A 25,034-nucleotide genomic window follows, 5' to 3' on the forward strand; every position below is an offset into this window, starting at 1 on the left:
TTGAATAAAAGAAGCAAGGAGGAGGAGGAGGAGATAGGATAGATCACTGTGAGGGAGTTGTGCAGCACCTTCACTGATTCCAGGTTGCTGCCCTGCCACAAAAACCCATCTTTTTAATACTAGTATTCTCTCAGGAGTACCATATGACTTCAAATTGTGGAATGAGATGATCTCAGAAGAATAAATTGTAGGTGACCTAAAAGGCAATGGAAAGATTCCTGGTGGAGGTAAGTAGTACATTGCAGCAGATTGACAGGGTTGGCTCACATGCAAGACAGAGCACCAAAAGATGTTATCAAGGCCATACATGGCTGGAAAAAAGAAGCCAACTGTTATGTGGGGAGAAAGAAGGACAACAGATTGGATGGCCAAGGCATTGCCCTATTATTCTCAAATGATTAAATAGTCAGCAAAAGGGTTCAAGTGTACTCGGTAAAATACATCAGTTCTTTATGGAGAATATGGCAGGGCAGGAACCAGAACTACCTAGTCTGGAGGGCTAGGCATGGGTGGTGGGCCGCAGTCTGCACCACTGGAGGAAGTACCCACATCTTAATTGAAGTATGTACTACAGTGGTTCTTGAAGGGTGTGCCCCAAGCGCTGCCAAGTGTGCTGTGTAGTGGATGGAACTGGTACTTGCATTAACATCTGCCCGTGTGATTTTTCTGACTCTTTGGAGCATGCCAGGGTTTTTTTTTTTAATCAAAGAATAATAATGTGAAATGAGCAAAAAAGTTTGAGAATTTTTGCTATATTTGTTGCTCTGTGTTAGACACTTTAGGAAATAGCAAAGTTGGATAAAGGAAGGGTCCCCATCCTCAAATATAATCTCACTAGGGAGATAAGACTCACACACATGATGCAGATAAAGAACAAAAGGATAAAAAAATAGAGGAATAGGATCAGGTACCCAAGTGCACATGGCTCAAGAGAACTGAGTGTCCTAGAGTAGACAGGATAATGACCTTGGAGCCATAGGGCCAGAGTTCAAATCCCAGCTCAGCCTGTGTGAGAGGGATAACTTCCTAATATCCTGTCCAACTACAGATCTGTGAGCCTACACCCCATGATAAGCTGTTAGGGAAGGTGTAGAGAATGTGCAACTTGAGATGGAACTTGGTGGACAGGAGTGATTTAAATAGAAGGTGGGCCATGGCCAGATTGGGACACAGTGGGGGACAGAAGTATTTGAGGTACATGCTGGGCTGTAAGGAGGCTAGCTTGAACTGGGAAGAGTCCATATGTTAGAGAGTAATTGTAGATTAGTTCAAATAGGGAGGATCAGGTCAATTAATGGAGAGCCTTGAACACCAATAGGTAAATTTACAATTTTACCCTTTGAAAAGCTCTAAAAGTTGAACAGGCACCACTGAATGTGTCCTGTCTGCAGTTGCCTCTGTCTGAGTATCCTTTTAGGCCAGTGGTGGGGATTGTCTGGTCTGTGGGCCGTATAAGGCCCAGGAAATCATTAGTCTTGTGCTGCCACAGCAACTGCAGGATAGGACTTGAAAGTCAATAATTAGGAGTAAATTAATTAAATGTTTGACCAAATACAGCAGGCTAATTTTCAAGTTGATAATTTTTATGTCCTGTGAATGATGTTTTAAATATCTATATGGTCTTTGGCATAAAAAAGGTTCCTCACCCCTGCATTAGGAAAACATCTTAGGGAGTATGGGTGAGAAACAATTGCCTGTCCACCCAAAAAAATTCCCTATAGAGTTCTCTAACAGCTCATCATTCTTCCACAGTTTGCCTTGTGTTTGTAAAACAGAAGGCAAACTCTCATTTGCTTTAATTCTGATTAAGTTTCCCATAATATTTCATTTATGTTTAGAGAGGGGGAGGGAGAGGCAGGAGGATGCTGGAACAGATATGGTGCTGACAGGAGATTCATGGGTTGAAGAACCATGGAAGAAATGAATTGAACAGGAGGAAGAAGGAATATAAGGAAGAAGAAACTTCAGGGAGTCAGTGATTATGAGAGGAGTCACAAAGTAGCTGTAGAAGGTGATGTCTGTGGCTGAGGACAAGTGCCTGAGTAAGGACGTGGAACAATGAGACTATGATGAAAGAAGACAAGTTTGGAGGTACAACAACATGGTGACAATCATGGCAGGCCTAGAAAATGAAAGGAAGGGGCAAAAGCTAGGAGTGGGGAGCAAGGCAGCTCTTGTTGGAGCTGAAATAAGTCCTACAATAAGTCCAACTGGTCCCCAAGCTACAGATCCTTCAACTTTTCCTAATTGGCATGATTAATTTGGGGGAATTGAGATTGAACCATTAAACCTTTTTGGGGGGGATAATAGCTATCATTTATCTAACTATGTAATATTGACATAAATGAAGATTATCTCATTTAAAACTCTCTTAACAATCCACTGTGGTAAGGTGTTATTATTATTATCTTCATTTTACAGATTGTCATGATTAAAAAGGTTTGAGAGATATAGTTTCTGGGTAATTTAATCATTTTACTAATAAGACCAACACAATATTAAAGAAAAAATGATAGCCAGTTGGTCTCTCTCTCTCTCTCTCTCTCTCTCTCTCTCTTATACCAAAGACAATCATAGCTCCATCACAGTTTATTAATTTTTAATTTTTACTTTTTTAAATCTAAGGCAATGGGATTAAGTGACTTGTCCAAAGTCACACAGCTAGGCAATTACTAAGTGTCTGAGGTCATCCATCACAGTTTATATACCCTTCAAAGAGTAGGAGTGCTTATGGGATAGCTATCTATTCAAAGAATGTATGCCCCACTCAATCCAGGGCAGAACACAATGGCTACTCCACCTGGGTGGAGTCTTGAACAGGAAAGATAGAAGGGAAGAACTCTGCATCTCCCCAAATTATTGGTTATTGATAAACATTTCTCTCAAGATGAGGAAACTGAGGCAAAAGAGATTAAGAGACTTGTTCAGAGTGATATAATTAGTAAACGTCTAAGACTATATTTGAATTCAGGTCTTTCTGCCTTCAGTTCTAGTACTCTATTCACTGTGCCACCAAGCTACTTCTCAGAAATAGAAATCACCTAGAGTAAGAGAACTGATTTAGCAAATGTACGATTGTTTTGCTAAAGGAGCTGTGGTATCAGCTCTTTTCTGTGTTTATTGTTTTCTTAAATAAATATTCTAATTTAAATGCTATTGGAAGTCTTGAATTGCTTGGAGGAATGGGTCCTTAATAGTCCAAGGAAAGAGTTAAAAGAGCCAGATTGTGACTTTCCCAGAAAGAGAAAATGGGTGGGGTCAGAAGCTATGGAGAGATCATAGAGAATATTCTTAATTATTGATAAACATCCAAGATTGATCTGGGAAAGAGTATAAGCCACAGAGAGACTACAGAATATATCCTTAATTATTGATTAACATCTAAGATGAAACTTGGATTTCTGTCAATCCAGTATCTTCCTTCCTGCTGCCTTCCAAACAATGGTTATCTCCTATAAGTTTCAGCCTCAAACTGGCTGCACTGGCTTAGCCCACGCTCTAATGATCTCTCACCCTTACTTAGGGATCCATCACCTAGAAGTTCCTCAAAACGCAGCTAGGATTCTCCTTCCTTTTTTTTTTTTTTTCAGATGAGGAAACTAAGGTCTTGGGAGTTGAGGTGATTTGTTGTGGGGTTTTTTTTTTTTTAGGTTTTTGCAAGGCAAATGGGGTTAAGTGGCTTGCCGAAGACCACACAGCTAGGTAATTATTAAGTGTCTCTGAGACCGAATTTGAACCCAGGTACTCCTGACTCCAAGGCCGGTGCTTTATCCACTACCCCACCTAGCTGCCCCTGTTGTGGGTTTTTAGAAAATCCAGACCACCTCTCTAACTCACAATTTCCTCCCCTTTGAAGTGAGAGAGGTTGGACTAGATACTTTCTAAGGTTTTTACCAGTTTTGACATTCTATGTTCTGCTCTAGCTCCAGCAATCTTGTTCTATGAACCTCTTACTTTTGTCTGATTATTTAGTTTATAGTTTCTTAATGTTAATGTATCAGTGTTTGTTGTTTAAACTGCAACCTTTGGGAGGGCAGGGAACCATGTTTAATGTAGGGTGTATATTATTGTACACATGAACAAATTGATCCAGGGGTTTAGTAAACACCTTTAAATAATGATGATGGTGAGTCATCATGTGTCTCTAAGTAGTCTGCACATTGATTTATGTTTGCAGACACATACAAATACAAAACAATTTTCTCAGACTAGACATTTTCACATCCTGATGCTCCACTGGCTTCTAGTCAGTACCATTTTAGGCAGTTTTATCTGGAAGATGGAATAAAATGGAACCAGCTTATATAGAGTAAAGTAAAAATTAATGATCATTGAAACTATATCTATTTTCCATCCATGTAATGAAGCTTGACCAGAATCAAATACTTAAATTGAGCGTCCTGATTTTAGATTCAAGAGCCTGCATAGGATGCCCTGGAAGAATTGGACTACACTGATGGAAGTTAAAGAGTTCTTGAGTTTCTCCATCTCCGGAGAAATTTAGTAAAACGTGATAGATGAAATGTACAAACCAAAGGCAAATAACACCGCAGAGAATTCTGTCCTCTGAATTAACCCAAAGCTGATTCCAGAATCTTTGACAAACTGCCCTGTCCTCTAGGGCAATGATGCTGAGGGAAAACAGCAAGAAGACACAAATTAGGGAAGGGAATGCTGATGACGCCTTGCTGTATGACACATTCTTTCCATTTTTCACTCATCAGGGAGAGACAGGTACTTTCCACTTGTGATGGGTATGGGTTAAAAGTTAGACTTATGTTTGCCATGCTGCTTCTGCTCTAGAGTTACCCTCTTCTCCTGCTTAGAACACATCACCTTAGCTTATTTTCTGGAACCTTCCATATCTAGACTGGAGACCTCCAGATCTGTCTTGTACTCAACTGAGCTTTGCTGCCCATCTCCTTGCCTATGATGTAATGTGGTAAGCAATCAGATATTAATGAAACTTTAATCCTTCCAAAAAAAACCTCTGTTCCTACCTATGGCACTGAAGAGCCCTGGTGTAGAGAGTGGAAACTTGAGTGTTCTTATACTAAACAAGGAAAAATACTTGAAAGCAGTGTCACCAAGGATGTGCCAAATTTAGAGGACAGCCAGAGGATCTCTAAGGATCATAGACTTCTTCTTCCACCTTGATGATCTTCACCTCACAAGTCTAGCAAACTGTCTCTTCTTTCCTGCCAGCTAAGACCCAGTGACACCCAGTTAGTTATATTCTTGTCCCTCAAGAGATGGAAACCTGGATATGGCTTTTGGCCAAGGCTCTTCTTCTCCTGATCCTGCTTCCTCATTCTCTGAATGTCTTAGATAGATCTCAAGGTTTTTCTTGTGTGAATTAAAATGTACCCATAATAAAGGTTTATTGTTCCTCTCAACTTTTTATTTTCCATCTTGTATGAGAGTCTTAAAACAGCATAATGGGACTGGGACACTCACATTTGCCACATGGGAAGATTCCCTAGATGTACAATGTACTACACACAATAAACATAAATAATTGAGAGTTTCCTATAATGAAGTCACTGTCAGAGTTGTCCCTATACATAGGCAGATTAGAATAGTGTCTGATAGCCATGATTTAAACAAAAGGCCCCCTGACCATAGAAATTTCCTCTAATGGCTTTGCCTAGACTCCTGAAAGTCTTGTTCTACCCTTACGTTTGAAGGGTTCACTCAAAGGATCAAGCACATTATATTTAGGCTAAGACATTCTGTTCCCTGAAAAGTAATATAAGGTTCTCATAGATCCTTTCATTTTACAGATGAGGAAACTGAGATTCAGAGTGAGGAAGTAACTTGTCTAAAGTCACATGGCAAATAAATAACAAAGCCAGGATTCAAACCCAGGTCCTTTGACTCTAAATCCTGAATTCTTTTTAATAGAAATTATTTGTATATATGCAAGTATATGCTTCTAAATTATTTAGGATGCTTAAAAAAAGAGGGATGGTATGGTATAAAGGCTCTGTTCTTAGCCTACCTTCTCTTGTTCTCTGACCTACTTTCCTTAAGGATCCCACCCACTTTTATGGCTTCAATTATCCACCTCTATACAGATGACTCCTTAATCTACATCTCTAACCTTTGAGTTCCAGTTTTATATTTCAAAGGATAATAGGATTTAAAACTGGAAGGCATTTTAGAGATCATCTAGTCTCTCTCCATTTTATTTTTTAGATGAGGTAACTGAGGTCTAGAGAGATCTTGTCCAAGTTCACAAATACTAAGTAGCAGAACTAGGATTTAAAACCAGGTCCTCTGTCTGTGATTCTATTACCATAAATCCCAGATGCCTCAAAAGCAGTCTCCAAAATGAAGCTTATCACCATTTCCCTGAAACCTGCTCCTCCTCTGAATTTCCTATTTCTGTTGATGTCATGACCATCTTCCTCAGGTTTATCATTTGGATCTTTGCCTTTCCTCTCCTTGACATCTCATATATAAATCCATTGCCAACTCCAACAATTGTTCCATCTGTGAAATAGTTCCAAATTTCCTCACCATTTTAGTCACTTCTGCCAGGATTCATTTCAGTTTGTTGCTTTCCTGCCTAAAATACAGCACCCAGAAATGAACACAATCTCAAGAAGTGGTCTGCTTGAGGCAGAATAAAGCAGGTATCTTTTCTCTCCCTATGGGCATCATACTTCTTAAGGCAATCTCAGATAATTTATGGCTCTTTTAGCTGCCACATCATGATGTATACTCATGTTAAACTTTCAAACCACTAAAGCAGTCAGATTTTTTTTTCCACACAAACTTTTGTTTAGTCATATTTCCTCTATCTGTACTCATCTAACTGATTTTTAAAAAAGTTTTAAGACTATTAAATTTGCTTAGAACCTATTAAATTTGGTTAGAACCAATGGTTCTAATGGTTTGTCAAAATGTTTTGGTTCTTGATTCTATCATATAGCATATTGTCTATGTTCCCTGTCCCCTGCCAGATTTACACCACCAGAAAACTTGCTAAGCCTGCCATTTATACTTTTAATCAAGTCACTGACTAAAATATTGAAAAGAATTACATGAAAGTAAGAGCTTTGTGGCTCTCCAATACAGACTTTCTTCAGTTGATATCACTTTTAAAGAAAGAAAGATCAAATGGTATAACAAAATATCTAATGTCAAAAGATTACAACAAGACTAACATTTTGAATAAATAACTTCATAGAAGATTTAGAGAAAAAATATGGTAAAAAATTACATTGGAAGAAAAGTATCCTCCTTGGTATAAAGAGCATGAATATTAATAAAATTATAGATCTATCGGCATATCAAAGCATTAATCTTCCCTACTAGATGGTGTTAAGTTTGGAATGGAGGAGGAGAGCTCCAGGACTAACTGGATTTGTAACCTTAAGACTATCTAGCCTGATGCCCTTATATCAGCTACACAGTAAGTATTGAATGAATATCAGATTTTAAAATGAATAGAATTTCAAACTTGGTTAATGTTTCTAGAAAATGACATACACAAGTGTTTGGGCATTGATAATACAGAATTCACAGGCTTAAAATCCTTTAGTCTCCATTGATTAACCTATTATCATTCACTGATACCAAGGCAGAAAGGTTCTGAGGGATAAGGGGTAAGTCACAGAGGTGAATTTATTGAAGGGCCGGATAGAGGGAGGGAGGGAGAAGGAAAAAAGACCAATAGAGGAGAGTGTGGTCTCTGCAGTGTTTTGAGTCTCCTAGTCTTTACAGTACCTCAGATGGGCTACTCTATTGACTCTTCCTCAAAAGATTTGATCAGGGGCCACACCTTTGCCCTGCACTCATTCTCTTTTGTCATTGAGTATGCAGTCTATTTCTTGCTTGGGGGGTGGATGTTGGAGAATCATGGAAAGGAGAGGGACAGGAAACAAAACATTTTATCAAATGTAGTACTGTATAAATGTAAAGGTATGATTATCTTAATTGTGTAGAGGAGGTAGCAAGATGCTCAATAAATATTTGTTGATTGCATGGTGATTTGCTCATTCTAGTTTATGTAGGAAATCTTGGGGGGAAGAGGAAATTCATTCTGTTTATACTACAACCTTCCTTCTCTGCTTCTAATGAAGAGAAGAATAAAAGTCTGGTGTGAGGCTGGCATAAGATGGCTTCTCCACACAGAATCAATTTGTCACCACCACTCCTATCCCTCTCTGGTATAGTAGGAACTGCAAAAACTTCTGGTGATCTTCCTGAATCCCAATAACCCATCAGTCAGTCCTGATTCAAGAGTATTTCCATTAGGTGGCCAAGCTGAGGTCTTGGTGCTGATGAGTTTACTTTGTGGAATCAGGACTTTGTGCATAAAAATATTAAATTTCTACATTTAAAGCCATCTGTCACAGACTATTTATCAGACACAGAAGATGAAGATTTTCTCCAATCCCTCTCCTCACCCCACTCAGTGTGCATGGATTTTGGCAATGACAAGATACATGCAATATTCAAACTGAGCTATTGAGGATTCAGCAGATTGTCTCCAATTCCAAACCATGCATCCATACCTGGTTTCCAACATGTTCTAATATCCTTATTAGTATACAATGTCAATATAATAAGTTACACATGAAAATATCCCTGAGATTTAGAATCCTTAATAGGAGAAGAGGGGAAAAAGCTGTTCTGGGAAGGAGTTCCCTGGAGATGTTTTTTTCTGTGCTGACTAGGAAAACAGGCATTTTCTCTGCTTATTCTGTCTCTGTCTCTGTCTCTTTCTTTATTTAGTGTTACCAGAGTAGTTGAATATAATTCAGACCTGTGGTTAATTCAAATGTTTGCAAACAAGCTGCTTTGATATACTTATTCAATTCACCACTAAAAGGGTACCTAGAAACAGTCTTTAAAAACAGCTCCTGTTTTATGACATGGCCTTCCTAGAGGGGAGGAGAGAACTACTTAGACATCTGTCAGGAATATCCCACACTCAGTCCAGAGTGACTGAAAATACTTTCTTTTGTGGGGGAGGAGGAAAGAGCAATTTTAAATGCAATCCCTCCCCCAAGTAGGGACTCTCTTTTACCTTTCTTTATAACTCTAGGGCTTAGTAAAGGGCCTGGTACATAGTAGGCAGTTAATAAATGCATATTGATGCATTCAATTTAATTTTCAGCTATTAAGTATTACTGCAGTGCAAGTAATGCTTAGATTGTGAATAGTGTATAGGTCAGCACAAATGTTTTTTATCTGCAGAAGAAACCTGGCATTTGAACTGCCTTGATTAAAAGCTCCTTCTTAAAGTTGGGCCTACCTCTTCACTCTGAGGCCCTTTTTCGATTATATTTACCAAGTCAGTTGGATATATTTGCTTAGCTTGTGTAAATATGCCTTCTCTTATGCGGCATAATCCACAGTCATTCCTTCCAGGCAGCCTGGTATTTAAAAAAAGGAGAAAGCAGAGTAATAGAGAGAGGAGTCATTCAACCCACTGTCTCAATCAGAATATTGACCTACCCTTCGTTCCTTGTCACCATATTCAATGCCCAAGGTGTCCATGGCACGGACAATAGCTGCCAGGGATTGGATAGTGTTGCTATAGACCACAGGCTTATACTGCTTCACATCTTCTCCGGAGAAACCATCTTCATGAATAATCCTAAAAAAATCCAAATATATCAAATGTCATAAGAATATTTCTTAGTTGAAAAAGTGTCATAGAATACTAGAATCACAGAGCTAGAAGAGACTTCAGATTTAGTCTACAAAACTGTAGAGTATGGTCCAAACCAGATGAAAATATAAGTGGGGAATATTTAACAAAATAAATAAAAAATATAGTACAGTATATATAATGTTAGCCTGTAGTTTTCTAAGTTAATATTTTGGTTGCAGGGATCTATTTCTATTTGAGTTTGAAACCACTGATCTAGAACATAAAGCAATGGAGGATGGACCTAGAAGGAGCATAAATTAGAGTATGAAACCAACAATGTCAGAACTGGAAGGACCTTAGAACAGAAAACACAGGATGACAAAGTTTGAAGAGGTCTTAGAACATAGAATGACAGAGTTGGAAGAGACCTTAGAACATAGAATGACAGAACTGGAAGAGACCTTATTTAGAATACAGAATTTTAAAGCTAGAATCTAAGCTTAATCTAACCCCATCATTTTATAGAGGAGGAAAAGAAAATCCCAAAAGGGGAAGAAAATTACCCAAGGCTTCATTGCTAGTTAGCACATCAGCATGAGATTTCTAGTTTAAGGCTTCTATTCACTCTACCATAGTGAATGGTATCAGGCAAAAGAAAATTCTGCTAGCTCAAAGGTAAACTTTCCTGAAGCCAGCCTGAGTCTAAATTAACATGGATTTTGTATTAGTAGTATCTAATCTAGGGTAGAAGTAAGAAAATATGTTCCCAGGCCATATTAAGAAGTGGGAGGTGTGACACTTTTTTTCTTGAGGCCTTAAAGATCTCTCTATCCAGTGAAAAATGCCATATGCAAAAGCACCAGGAGGAGGGGAGGCGGGAAGACTTGGCACCACATTTCACACGTACTCATTTATTCACCATCAACATCCAAGTATGTTCTAACATCCAAAGGAGTTTACTTGGGAAAATTCACCACTGTCATGTACTCTAATTGTATCAGCTTCCTCCTCTTCAGGGTATAACACTTTCCCATTCCTGACCACTGTCTCATGGTAGATTCTATAGAAAACTGACCATGATCATCAAATACTGGAAGGGACAAGGACTGAGTCTTTAATTTCATTTTTACAAGAACTTCCAGGAGAAGAAATACCCTACATTGAAGCAAAATGGTACTTTTTTTGCAACTTACAGGTCTTAGATAGTTGCCAAGGTCACAGGGAGATAGAATAACTCACCCAAAGTTAGTATATGTTAAGAATGGTTGAAGGAAAGAGAAAACCTTGGATCTTCTTGGCTTCAAGACCACGTCTCATTACACTATGCTGTCTTTCTGAAATTATAAGTTGGCTAAATAAAGGGCCTTTTTTAGGGACAAAGATGCAAAAGTCTCCACAATACCTCAATGAAGGAATATCTCTTCTGTAATTAGCAAAGGGAGAGACTTTCTAACATACATATATAGAGAGACATAAAATATAGCTATGTACATCAATGTATATGCCTACATATATACATATACACACACATGCACATATATAAACATAAACACATGTAATTATTAATGTTCTGAAATAGAACAATGAAAAAATACATTAGAGTGGTATCTGTAAATCCATTAAAAAAAAAAAGGAATTATTTGCTAGCTTAAACAAGGCCCTGTGTCTTATTGGTGCTGACTAAAAGTACTTACTAAGCCTATATTCCTGCTACAAAATGTAAGAACTATGGAAATTCACAAACATTTTTGTTGGTTGATATATTCTAGCTTTTTGATGTGTTTCCTAAAGTGTGGTACCTAGAATAAAATGTAACATTTTCCATGTAATTTGTCCTTGTTTTTGTCTTCTTGGTTTCTCTTAATGCAGTTTAGATATTAATTTGCTAGTTTTTTGGGGGAGGGGTTTTTGCCCACATTTTTGGTTGATATTGACTTTATATTCTATCTCCCTGTGACCTTGGCAACTAACTACCTTTTTAAACATGAAATATTGTCTAGCTCTACCTCCCTTCTTCTGTACTTGCATAACTGGTTCTTTGAACCCAAGAGAGGGTCATCATATTCCTAAAGAATGTAAGTTCATTGAGGACAGGGTCAATTTTCGACTATCTTTACACTGACCAGCACCTGGCACATAGAAGATGCTAAATCAATGCTTGTTGAGTGCAGGTGAATCAGCAGCTTTAATGAATTAGGACATCTCATTGGAAACAAACCAGTGATTGTCCTTGTGAATAAAAGAATAAACAAGACCATCAATTTACTAATTGTTATTTTTGGTTACAGACAGAGGAGTCTTTTTCAGTATTTGGCCAGAACACATATATTGCTTTTCTTTGAACTCACCCCATGTTATTAGGAAAGTATTTTTCTGGGAGGGAATGGCCTAGATCTGAGAAATTGGATACTACCTAAAGTGAAATTTTCTATTCTATGAAGATTTGTAATTTATGGTCTTACAGAGATACCTGAAAAGATACATCATTTGCCAAAGGTCACAAAGACAGGACTTGATTATAGTTCTTCTTGACTCATATAATTTCCTCCTTATTTCCTTCCTGTTAAGTGATTTGCCCAGGGTCACACAGCTGTGTGTGAGAGGTAAGATTTGAACTCATGTCTTCCTGACTTCAGGACCAGTGCTTTATCCACTGTGCCATCTAGTTGCCCCAAGTCTGGCTTTCTATCCAATAGTCCAAATTGCTTCTCTAGGGACAATTTAAATTATTTTTGGACCCTGGTATCCTATCAGGATCTTCTTAGAGTGGTGTGGCTATGCTAATCTAGAGGCAAGCTCTTGTGCTTTCAAAAACAGTGAAGTGGGGGCATTTAGGGTGCCTCTTGGAGCATGGTCACTCAGCTTTCTAAGGGAGGGCACAACATTATTATTCTTTGCTGTAACTGGGCTCACTCAACATTTAGGTTGTCAACACTAAAGGATAATCAGGAGTCCTTTTGCTAGATTGGCATTCACTGGCATTCAACTAAAAGGGTTAAGTGCCTTAAGATTCTTGGCATATCCATTGGAATTCAGGTCCACCATTTAGGAGCCACAGCCCTGGGGTCTATTCTCTTGGATATTAGCTGGCTTTCTTCCTTGCTGGGTCTTTTGGGTGTCATGGTTCCTTCCCTCTTGTCACAACAGTAGCAGCAGCAACAACAAGCAATGTGTATATTGTGCTTTCAGCTTTGTAAAGAGCTTTACATATATTTACTTAATTAATCCTTATAGCAACCCTGGGGAGGAGGTGATATCAGCATCCCCATTTTGCAGATGAAGAGACTGAAACCCGAATTATTCAAGCTTCTGTGCTACCATCTTTCAATCATTCTGTCTTTCTGAATATTAATACTGTATGACTGTATAGTATTTTATTCAATGTGACTCATCAAATATTTATTAAGCATCAACTATGTACAAAGCATTATTGTACTTTCCCAGAACATTTCATGGCTATTATTACAACTAGTTGGTACGATAGAGTTCTAGGCTCTAAAGTAGGAAGGACTGAGTTCATATTTGTCCTGAGACACTTAATATTTGTGTGACTCCAGGCAAGTCATTAACTTTTGTCTACTTCAGTTTCCTCCATTGTATAATGGGGGCGATAATAGTAACTATTTCCTAAGGAAATTCTGAGAATCAATTGACACAATATCTTAATGTGCTTAGCACAGTACCTACTACATAATAGGTGCTATATAAATGCTTAATCTCATTCCTATTTCCATTCCCCATTATTTGATCCTTCTGATCAAATATTTGATTATTTGATTCCAGAGGGTTGATAGGGAACACAACACCAACCTTGTTTGGCAGTCAAGTAAACTGACATCTACACAGCTTATGTGGTTTGCCTGAATTCAGGGTACTACAATCCATGTCTTCTGACTCCCAGAGACAAGGGCTCTTTTCATTATGCCACATACCAGGATCAGACAAAGGAGTCATCATGTTATGTCTAAATGAGCACTTGTTCTGGGAGTTCAAACCTTACCTCTTAAGCTGAATAATTGTTTCTTGGACACTTGAATCATTCCTTGAACCACTGCTTCTTCATCTATAAATTAGTTAGACTAGATGGTCTATGATGTCCTTTCTAGTCCTAAACCTATGACCCCATGATACTATATGCCTTAAAAGATTATAAGACTTAGACGTGGATAGCACCTTTTACTTAGTATCTCATTGAACTTCTTCATTTTTGTAGCTCTAAGATCCTATGAATATGTTAGGGAGAAAACAACTGCTTTTAAAATATTTATGACATTAATCAAAATGAGCACAATCTTTCACTTATGGTGTCTCAAAGCAAAGAGCTTGTCCCTACTGGATTTTTTAAAAGGATAAAACTTTGAAAAAAAAAATTAAAATCTTTTGAAACCACATTTCAAGTTTCTAACCATGTTTCAAAAGAATTTATTTCTATACTTATTCAAACTGCCTTATGTTAATTTAATTTATGTCCCAATTTCAGTGGAGTTTTAGGAAGTACATAACAAAAAATGGCCTCTTTTATTTGACCACATGCTATATTCACAACTGCTTAAATACAATTCCCTCAGTTTGTGGGGAGGAAAGGAGAAGGTATTTGTGAGTGGCCTTGCATATGAATTTTTAATTCTCTCTTTTGACCAAACCTATAATTTCAGGTATTATATGAAATTATGGATTAGGCACATCAAAGGAGTAAAACACATTAGGACTATTCAAACCACTTAAAAAAATTTCCTTGGTTTGGGTTTCTTCCCTGGTGCTCTTTTCTCCTCATTTAATACTTAGGTGAGGTAGTTGATGGTTTGTATTTGAGACAGGTTCTTATAGCTATATTCATATGTAAGACTTTAAGGTTTGCAGTGGGCTTTACAAATATTATCTTATTTAATTCTCAAAACAGCTCTAGTAGATAAGTACTATTATCTTCCCCATTTTATAGATGAAGAAGCGGAGTTAGGGTAGACATCATACATCTAGCAAGTATCTGAGGTCACATTTGAACTCAGATTTCTCTGTCCAGTGTTCTACTCACTGAACCACTTAGCTGTTTCCTGTTCTTATTTTGGGGGGTAGTGTATCTATCTCAGGAGGGATGATGGGGCTTGGCCTGCCCAAAATTCAAGCCCTGCTCCTCAGATCCTGAGCCATGGAGGAGGAAGTTCTCTCTCTCTCTCTCTCTCTCTCTCTCTCTCTCTCTCTCTCTCTCTCTCTCTGTGTGAGCTACAGAAGGGGATCACTGTTACAAATATACACAGATCACCGTGATTCCAGATAGAGCACCAGACCACTAAGCAGTCAGTTATTGTTAATCTCTTTACTCCCATCATCCATTCTATCTTTTCAATGGATCTTTGCTAAGGTTTCTTTTGATACATTGCATTTAGGAGATGACCATTATATAGCTTCTAGCTATATAGACAATATAGTTCTACAGGAGCAAAAGTTTTTTACCTCCTTAGTAAGAGATTCAAGTTCCTCTCACCTCAATTTCCACATCAATCTATGTTCTGTGAGGCAAATTAAACTGTGATTATACAGATTTGGATATACTTAGGTCTGCAAAATTTTACTTTGCACAAATCCAGAGACTGGAGTGTGAAGAAATTATTTCAGGCAGATACCATCAGTGGTATCTGATGTAATAATTCCATTATGTACCCTGCAATATTGAAGGCATTTAGAGGACAATTACGCATATAAGATCCTTGAAATGTAACAACTTCACAAGTGTAGATCAAAAAACCGTTTTGGTTTTTCTTCCCTTTTTATTCTCTGCCTTACTTGAATATCATTGGCTAGTACCTTGAACCACTGGGTTCATGACCCTTTCCTGCATCTGTCTACCATAGTCCCCAGGCTTTATCCACACTTCAGGGTCTTCTAATTCTTTCAGATTTTCCTGGCCTACACGAATGCTTCCAGCCTCCTAATCCTTTAAGGCCACTGAAAACAAAAGTTGTTGTTTTTTTCCAAGGAAGATGTTATTTATTTTGAGTTTTACAATTTTACCCCTATTCTTGCTTCCATACCCCACCCCAGAAAGTAGTCTGTTAATCTTTACATTGTTTCCATGGTATACATTGATCTAAATTGAATGTGATGAGAGAGAAATCATATTCTTAAGGAAGAAAAATCAAGTATAAGAAACAGCAAAATTACATAATAAGATAATGGCTTTTTTTCCCCCCTCTAAATTGAAGGTATAGTCTTTGGTCTTTGTTCAAACTCCACAATTCTTTCTCTGGATACAGATGGCATTCTCCATTGCAGACAGCCTAAAATTGTCCCTGATTGTTGCACTGATGGAATGAGCAAGTCCATCTGGGTGATCATTGCCCCCATGTTGCTGTTAGGGTGTACAGTGTTTTTCTGGTTCTGCTCATCTCACTCAGCATCAGTTCATGCAAATCCTTTCATGCTTTCTTGAATTCCCATGCCTCCTGGTTCTAATAGAACAATAATGTTCCATGACATACATAGACCACAGTTTGTTAAGCCATTCACCAATTGAAGGACATTCACTTAATTTCCAATTCTTTACCACAAACAGGGCTGCTATGAATATTTTTGTACAAGTGATATTTTTACCCTTTTTCATAATCCCTTCGGGGTATAGACCCAAGTTAAGTTGTTTTAAGGAGATAATTAGTGACAATGTTAAATAAGATAAAACCAATTTAAATCATTATACACTTGTGAGCTTGCAAGCCATGAGAATCTTTGCTTAAGACATAGCCTTTACAAATAATTATTGAATGAACAAAATCATATATTTAATCACAACCAGTGAGCATAAACTACTAGGGCTAACTAATTCCATTCCTATCTACCTGGAGGAGCAACCAAATACACACAACTATTCTTGGAAAGCACTTGGTCAATCAAAAGTCATGGGACCTCAATCACTACTCTTTCTAGGTCTTTATTCAAGACTTTTCTCCTTGCCTACCACTTCAAGATATTCCTTGAAAATAGGCATTGTCTTTGTTTTTGTATCTGAATCTATAGTACATAGTACAGTGCCTGTACATTTGTTGCTGCCTAACTGTGCATTTTGGGGTTTTCTTGGCAAAGAGAGTGGTTTGCCTTTCTCTTCTCTGGCTCATTTTACAGATGAGGCACACTGGGCAAACAGGGTTAAGTGACTTGCCCAGGGTCACACAGCTATTAAGTGTCTGAGGCAAGATTTGAACTCAGGAAGACAAGTCATCGTAACTCCAAGCCTGGTGCTCTATCCACTGTATCTCCTAGCTGCCCATTGAGTCAGAAGGAGAACTGGAAGCTAGATTGGAAGCAAACTTGGGGTGAGTTTACAGACCTAGAACATGGGAAGAACTAAGTAATGACTTATTCATTCTTTTGTTCATTTATTCATTCATATCAGGGGCAGGACCCTAAGGTCCAATCTTCACTCTCTGCATCATTTATCACCTTTTTATTTCTCTTCTACTTCAAAACTGGGGTTCCTTCTGGTCTCTTCCTTCCAATGCTATCAGGTGCTATCAGTCTGCTGGGTTAGCAAGGATCTAACCACTCACAATTAAGAAAGACTCCTTTCTTCACAGGGAGGCATGGAGAAAATTGTTATTTAACGCTAATCATTGGGAGTGTCTGATATAATACTATCATGTATCCACAACACAAGGTGAAGTATCATTGTCACTATCCTTCTCCATTTTAACCAGGTCTGCTCCATGCTTCCTGAGACAGCTTCTTGCAAGGAAAAGGATGTTCCTTCACAAATGGTCCCAAATTTCAGAGTCACAGTAACCATCAGGCCTCAGATTCTAGAAACAGGGACAAGAGTTTTACAAAATCCCTCTGCAACAGTCTCATGGAACACCATAGCAACCCAGTTATATTATCCTCTGTTATTTTCCCAGGTCTAAATAAGTCTTCCATATTTTAAAAGGGATATAAAAACTTGGGTGCTCAAAGCCTTATGGGACTCTGAGAGTCATAAGGGAAATAACTTGAGGGAATTTTTATACACTTAAAATACTGAATTTTCAGACAACTTAAAATATGAAAAGATTAGTCAAGTAAGAAATATTTCCAAGGCCCAAATCCTGCTAGAGAGATCTGAAATGCAGCCTTAGTCAAACAGCTTGCATATTTGGAAAGTTCTGTGATATATTAGTCATTACCCCCTCTCTTCCCCCTACCCCACAAGTTGCATTTGTTTTCTGCATCCTAGATATGGAATCATAGATTCGCATAACTTTAGTATTGGAGGGGAATTTAAAGGTCACTTAAGTTATACTTGCCTATTTATGACTGAAGGAACTCACAATGTTCTTAATGGATTACATAGTCGAGGGAATACCATCTCAATTCTATACATCTGGGGGAAAATTCAAAAGTCCACTCACAAACTAAGTTTCACTGGAGAGTGTCCCTGGTAACAAAACCAGAAGATCAGAAGAACAGGGAGCTAGACTAGAAGCAAACTTGGGCTGAGTTTATAGATCTGAATGTTTGATTTTAAACATGGAACTGGGAATTAGAACATGAAAGTCATTAGAGAAGAAATATTTGAAGCAGACAATAGAAGTCCAGAAGCCAAGCAAAACATACCGAGTATATGCAGATTTTCAGAGACTGTTCTTATGGTGAAAATGTTGTATAGGATCTTTTCTTCTGGTCTTCTACCTGATATTTTCTTTTGATACTTAGTCAAATTGATATGAAGGCCCCCTTCTCTACTGGCTACCTCTGGCATAGATTTCCATGGCCAATTTTTACTTCCACCAAAAATTGTGTCTTCTTTAAGTCAGATTTACTATGGAAAAGCATATTTCCAAAGCCATTGGGTCTATTAGTATGTTCCTACTGTCTTTTGTGTCACTCCACTTGTGGGTATATTGTGCTTCATTAAAAAGTCCATGATATGGTAGAAAGAACATTGGATTTGAAGTCAAAAGATTTAGATTCAAATCCTGACTCTTCTACTTACATTCATTTTCTCTGTCTAAATTTCCTTATCTCAAAATGAGGGGCTTCTAAAGTTCTTTTTAGTTTTAAATCCGTGACCTTATAAATCCAATGTGTCCTAAAAGGTCATAGCATTTACATTGAAAGTGGTTTTCAAAATCACTTAGCCCAACCTCCTAATTTTACAGATGTAGAAACTGAGATCCAATTCAATTCAACAAACCAGTACTGGCTATTATCTGAACATTCCTCTGCTAGACCTGGGGATGCAAAGAAAAATAAGTAGATCATTTCCTGCCCTCAATAAACCTTACATCATTGGGATATAAAATATAAGATTATTTGAGAAAGGAGGAAAGAATGACAACTGAAGAGATCAAGAACATTCCACTGGAATTGAGCCTTGAAGGATCCTAAGGATTCAAGAGCAAGAGGTGAGTTGGGGTAACATTCCGGACTTGAGGAACAACCAGTGCAAAGGTAAAGAGATGAGATAGAATGTCAATTTTGGGGAATAGATAGCAGATAGTTTAGCTATAATATAGCGTGCATGAAAGAAAATAATATGAAATTAGTTTGGATAGTAGGTGGAAGCCACCTACCTTGCAAATGGTCTTAAATGTCATGCTGAAGAGTTTGTTTTTTATCCTGTAGTCAATAGTTAACCAAGGAAGATTTAATTCTGTCTTTTATTCTTTTCTCTTTCCTGATCCCCACATTGTCCTTTCTTCACTTCTCCAGTTGTCTCCCTCTCTTATGTCCCATTCTTACTCAGTAATCCTTGTTAAACTGATCATTGCACTGGAATTCAGATTTTTAAAATCACAAAACCTCAAATTTGGAGGGAACTTCAGAGTCTATCTTGTCTAATCAGTACTTGGAAGTAATGCTACTTAAGATCTCTTCTCTGGTTATAACACTCCACAATGTTGAATCACATTGACTTTGAGGTTCACTAAAAATCCACAAATCTTTTTTAGACAAGCCATTGTCTAATTGTAATTTTTTTTTGCAAGGCAATGGGGTTAAGTGACTTGGCCAAGGTCACACAGCTAGGTAATTATTAAGTGTCTGAGGCCACATTTGAACTCAGGTCTTCCTGACTCCAGGGCTGGTGCTCTACCCACTGTGCAACCTAGCTGCCCCATACATTTTTTAATAAAAAGATAAGACTTCACATTTATTTCTACTGAATTTTAGCTTCTCAAGAAGTTTTTGGATTCTTGTGCTATTCTTTGGAATATTAGTTATTCTTCTCAGCTTTTTGTTATATGTAAATCTGATAAGCATATAATCTATCCAAATAATTTATAAGAATGTTAACCAGCATAGAGCCAAGCATAGATTCCTGTGGCACTACCCTGAAAACTTCCTGCCAGATACATAGCCTGTCACTAAATTTCAAATCCATCCAACTTTACTATTATGGCCTAGCTTTCATCTCTCCATGTTAAAGACAAGAAAGAAGAATATGAGATACCTAATGAAATGCTTTGCCAAAATCTAGGTAAATGGTATGTTGAGTTGTATCCTGATCTACGAGGTAACAACCTTGTCAAAAAGGAAATAAATTTAGTCTAGTATAACCATTCTTTTTTTTCTTTTTTTTAGGTTTTTGCAAGGCAGTGGGGTTAATGGCTTGCCCAAGGCCACACAACTAGGTAATTATTAAGTGTCTGAGGCTGGATTTGAACCCAGGTACTCCTGACTCTAGGGCTGGTGCTCTATCCACTATGCCACCTAGCTGCCCCATATAACCATTCTTGAGGAAGCTGACTTTTTGTAATAACTACTTCATTTTGAGGATCTTTACTAACCATCTCTTTGATGAGCCATTCTTGATTTCTTGACATCACTCTTCCCCAAGAAATTAAAGTTTGGCCTATGATTAGAGAGTAGTATTTTCTTTTTTCTTTCTTCTTCTTTTAAAAATCACAATATTTGCCCTTTTCCAGTCTTGTGATACCTATTTCATAATTTTTTCTCTTTCAGAAATCACTGAGAGTGGCTCAGCAGTCACATTTGTTAGATCTTCAGTACCTGAGGATGAAGTTTATCTAGGACAAGTGACTTTAATTAGGGACAAAGAAATGTACTCCTTTTATTTCCTTACTTAATCTCCTAACTTCTTGGTGGGCAAGTACTTCCTCACCATTTTTGTTCTTTTCAGTTTAAAGATCATTTTTGGCAGAAAAAGAGAACTAAAAAAGTATAACAGCTCTGTCTCCTTTCTGTTGTGAGTTATTGTCATCTCATACACCCCACACAGGTGTTCTATCCTTTTTTTTCATCCTTCTCATTCCTTCAATAAAGCTTCAAAAGCAACAAACTACTTCATTTCCTTGGTTTTCCTTTCCAGTCTTAGTTCATCCTTAGCTACATCACTACTGATGCAGTTCTTACAATTGACAATTGATGGCTCAAGGACATTCATTTTCAGTTACCTGCCCTGGCTTCCATCTTCTTCTTTCCATGTCTTTTAAAAACACAAGTTCATGAGCAAGTATTATATCCTTCCATATTAGACTTTTCAGATAGCCCTGTTTTTCATTCTCATCATCATAATTTTTTTTTCTATCTTCAGCATTTCATTCTTGAATTTCCTATCCTTTCTGGCCTAACTTCATTTGTGGAATTTTAGTCTACTTCTATGTCACTGATGTCAGGACTTTTTGAACTCTACTTCCCCCAAATTAAGGTGCATGTCAGATCATTATACTTAATTTTCCTCCAATGTTCTCATTATTTTGGAGAATGAGATTCAGAATAGAATTATTCCTTTTTTTTGGTTCCTCCACTTTTTGAAAGAGAAAGTTATCATTAAGTCAAGAAGTCATTAATTGCTCTGCTTTTGTCAGAGCAAGCTCACCAGCAGACAAGTCCTCCATCACCACTATATCCTTTCACAGCTGGCTTGTGATCTGTTTGCCAAGCTCCTCACCTATTTCCTCTTTCTGTCCAGGTGGTCAGTAGGATAGTCCTACAATGAGGTGGCTAGGTGGCGCAGTGGATAGAGCACCAGCCCTGGTGTCAGGAGGACCTGAGTTCAAATGTGACCTCAGACACTTAATAATTACCTAGCTATGTGGCCTTGGGCAAGCCACTTAATCCCATTGCCTTGCAAAAAAAAAAACCCTAAAAAATAAAAAAGATAGTTCTACAACAAAATTGCTTCTGTTTTACCACTTATCTTTACCCAAATTCTCTATTTTACTTACTCCACTCTGGTTCCTGGAATTCCTCATATGATTATGTCTTAATATACAGTGCTACTGCAATCTACCTTTTACCTAACATTTCTTTTGATAAGATGGACCCCTCCACAGCCACATTTCAGTCATGGGTTTCATCCCAAGATTCAATGACAGCTGTTAGGTCAAATTTGCTTCCTTTTATAAGAACCTGTAATCCTTGTTACTCAATGACATCAGAAGGCAACATTCTTGAGTAAAGAATGATGGACCTATATTCAAAATCCTGACTTTTGACACTTACTAGCCTATAATTCTGAATAAACTGCTTAACATCTCTGAGCTTAAGTTTTCTTATCTGGACTGGTGTGAGGAAATTTGTATATTTCAGAATGGTATAAGAATGTGAGTTGTTATCTATTTTTTGTACCACCTTTTTCTTGTATGACAGAGCCTGCAATCTCCTGATTTAATCAGGTTTCCTGAACATTAGATCAAAAGGAGAGAATTGAGTTTTCCTTATCTATACATAAGGAAAGCAGAATGGGATGGATAATTCAACTTGGGGACAAAAGAATGAATTGAGTTTTTCATGTTGGATTGTTAGAAAAATCCCAAATGATTACACCAATTCTCCACTGACTCATCATTGTCCTTAGTAGGGCTATATCTGTTGAATGAGGGTGGAAGAGCAAATGTCTTTGTTACAGGTTATCTGGAGGTTAAGGGCAGGCCCAGTGAGTATTTAAACACATTTGATGCCTGTATGGAATGGGATTATTACTTCTGTACTGTGAGAAGAAGCAAACAAGTCAAACTTGGTTCTGAGAAAAACCAGATAAAGAACTTCTGAAGATTTTGAAAAGAGGGAGTAGGGAATAAAATAATCTTTAAAATGCTTATCTTTGGACTGACAGTTTCTGGTAACAAATTCAGATTTTTTTGCAAATTTAAAAATATGAGAATTTCTATGGATGTACCTTTACATTCACCTGAGTATTCCATTTAAGGAGGCAGAAATAAGTTGTAAATGGTAGGGGCAGGGAGAGGGGGGAAATAATTTGGGCAGCTAGATGGTGGATAGAATGCTGGACCTAGAGTTAGTTGAACTTGTTTGTCTTCCTGAGTTCAAATCTGGTCTCAGATACTTAATTAGCTATATGATCCTAGGCACACTTGACCCTATTCCATTATCTTTGTTAAAAAACTCTCAAATGGGATCGTGAAAAGTTGAACACAGCTGAAAACAATTGAACAATAGAGAATAGTTTAAAATAAGATAAACATATGCTGTGGACCAAATTAAGGGTATAAGGGGGTTCTTAACCTGGGGCCTATGGACCCCATGAATTTCAGGGGACTTGTGAAATTCCCCCTTCCCCTATTTTGATAACTATACTTTAGTGGAATTTGCTTCTTTTGTAATTCTATGCTTTATATGCTATTATTTAAGACATTCTGTGAAGAGATCTATAAGTTTCCCCATCCTCAAAAGGGTCAGGCTATATAAAAAAAGGGAAGACTCTCTAGTATTGACTTTCAGTTATGGGAATTCTTAAGAGCGAAAAGAGAGGGAAAGCTTCCCAACAGATGTAGGACTTTGAGGAATGGTTAGAAGGAAGGTAAGTAGAGTGGAGGGGGGAGTATTCTTTTAAGTGTGGGGGTTAAGACCCATTGGGTTCAAAGACCCATTAACAGGTTGTTGGTGATGGGACAATTAGCAGTGTAGTCAAGCTAATAATCTTCAAGAAAAGGAACAGACAAGGCATGGAAGCTGAAAGCCAGATGTTTGCCATCTGCATTGAAGACAAAAGAAACAGACTTCATTGTGGCATTATGCAGGAGGGATTTCAATTCATTTAAGCCTAGTGAAAGACTGGAAGAGGGAATTAGGACAGAGCAGGAGAGAAGGAAGGGCCTTCTTTTTTGAAAAGCTCTAAGAATAGGGAAGGCAGATTGACTGTGAGTATAGGAAGGGACACTGCTTGGACTTGGAGCCAGTGTACAGACTAGGTAAATTCTGCTGGCTCCTCCAATATTTTGTGAAGGGCTTTAGAAAATTATTGTATTTTATGTGAATTCAAATTATGTGGCAGGAAATACCCAGCAAGAGAAGAGGCAGGGGTATGTGAAAATTTGGGGCTCCCAGGCTTTTGTGAAGTGTGAGGCACTGAGATCTCAGAGGACTGGGAGGGTTTTAGAAGTTGTCTGACCCAATCCTTTCATTATACAGAAAAGGAAAATGAGGTCCATAGAAGGGAAATGATTTGCTTAATGCCTCAGGGGGGAAGTCACCTTTCCTACTATAGTATTTAGGTTTCAACCCTCTGGACAATGCCATGAGATTACTTATAAAGATGCCTGAAAATAGGCAATAGATTTTGTTTTAGGGGAAGTATTCAATAGTGTCCTGTTCTGATTTGAGATCCTCTCTCATTTAACATTTTTATTAAAGCACTTGAAAAAGGAGTAAACAGTATGTTAATGAAATGTACAGATGAGACTAAATTGGGAGGTGTTGCAAACAGCAGTAAGGCAAGAGAAAAACTGCTAGGCAATAATAGAATCTGACTGGTTGGGAGAAGGGCCAGCATAGGTGAGACATCCCAGGGAAAGAAAAGCTCTCTAAGAGAGAGAGAGGATGCTGAAATGAACAGCTGTTGGTCCTGCCTTAGATATGGTTTGTTTCTTCTTGGCTGAAGTGGGTACTGGTTTTCAGGGACCTCTCCCTTGTGTTTTGTGCCACTTAAATCAAAGTCGTTGGTTAATAAAATCATCATTGGACATTATTTGCTTCGAGATGAGATCCTGAACTTGTTGCTATTATCAAGATTTGTCTGATGAGGCAGATGGGCCATGATTAATCCAGGTTGGCATGTGGTTTACAGGCACAGATAAGTGGGGAATGGAGTATGTATCACTGAGATCTAAAGGCACTTCCCCTAAGTAGACATATTGCCCCCAAACTAGGTATGGGGGGATTTGCCTTAGACTTCAAGACTTTGAGAACAGTGCCATTTAGCTACACTTTAGGGGTCCCAGATTTCAATAATTCCTGGGCTTTGAATCCAGATTCATATAAATGAGTCTTCCCTTGGTGGTTTTCCTTGGGTATTTCAATTTCATAGCTCTCAATGGGTAGCCCTAGCCTTCCACCTATAATCCAGGAACTTGTTCTGATATTGCAACTGGAGGCTGAGAATATTTTTCAGGTTAACCTAGCATTTCACAGGTTAAACTGCTCCCATTTTCCACAGATCATTTAACATTACATCAGATTATGATGTAACATCAATAAA

General features: G+C 37.9%; 1 protein-coding gene across 3 annotated transcripts in view; it reads right to left on the reverse strand.

Annotated features, from left to right (window-relative positions):
• The window catches only part of GNAO1 (G protein subunit alpha o1), a 261,560-nt gene that overhangs the window by 151,365 nt on the left and 85,161 nt on the right, over positions 1-25,034 (reverse strand). For all 3 annotated transcript variants that reach the window (XM_074211283.1, XM_074211282.1, XM_074211284.1), the window contains one exon: positions 9,472-9,613. In XM_074211283.1, coding sequence (XP_074067384.1) covers positions 9,472-9,613 — 142 coding nt within the window. The remainder of the gene's footprint in view (positions 1-9,471; positions 9,614-25,034) is intronic.

Source organism: Macrotis lagotis, chromosome 1, assembly GCF_037893015.1.
Source record: "Macrotis lagotis isolate mMagLag1 chromosome 1, bilby.v1.9.chrom.fasta, whole genome shotgun sequence".
NCBI lineage: Eukaryota > Metazoa > Chordata > Mammalia > Peramelemorphia > Peramelidae > Macrotis > Macrotis lagotis.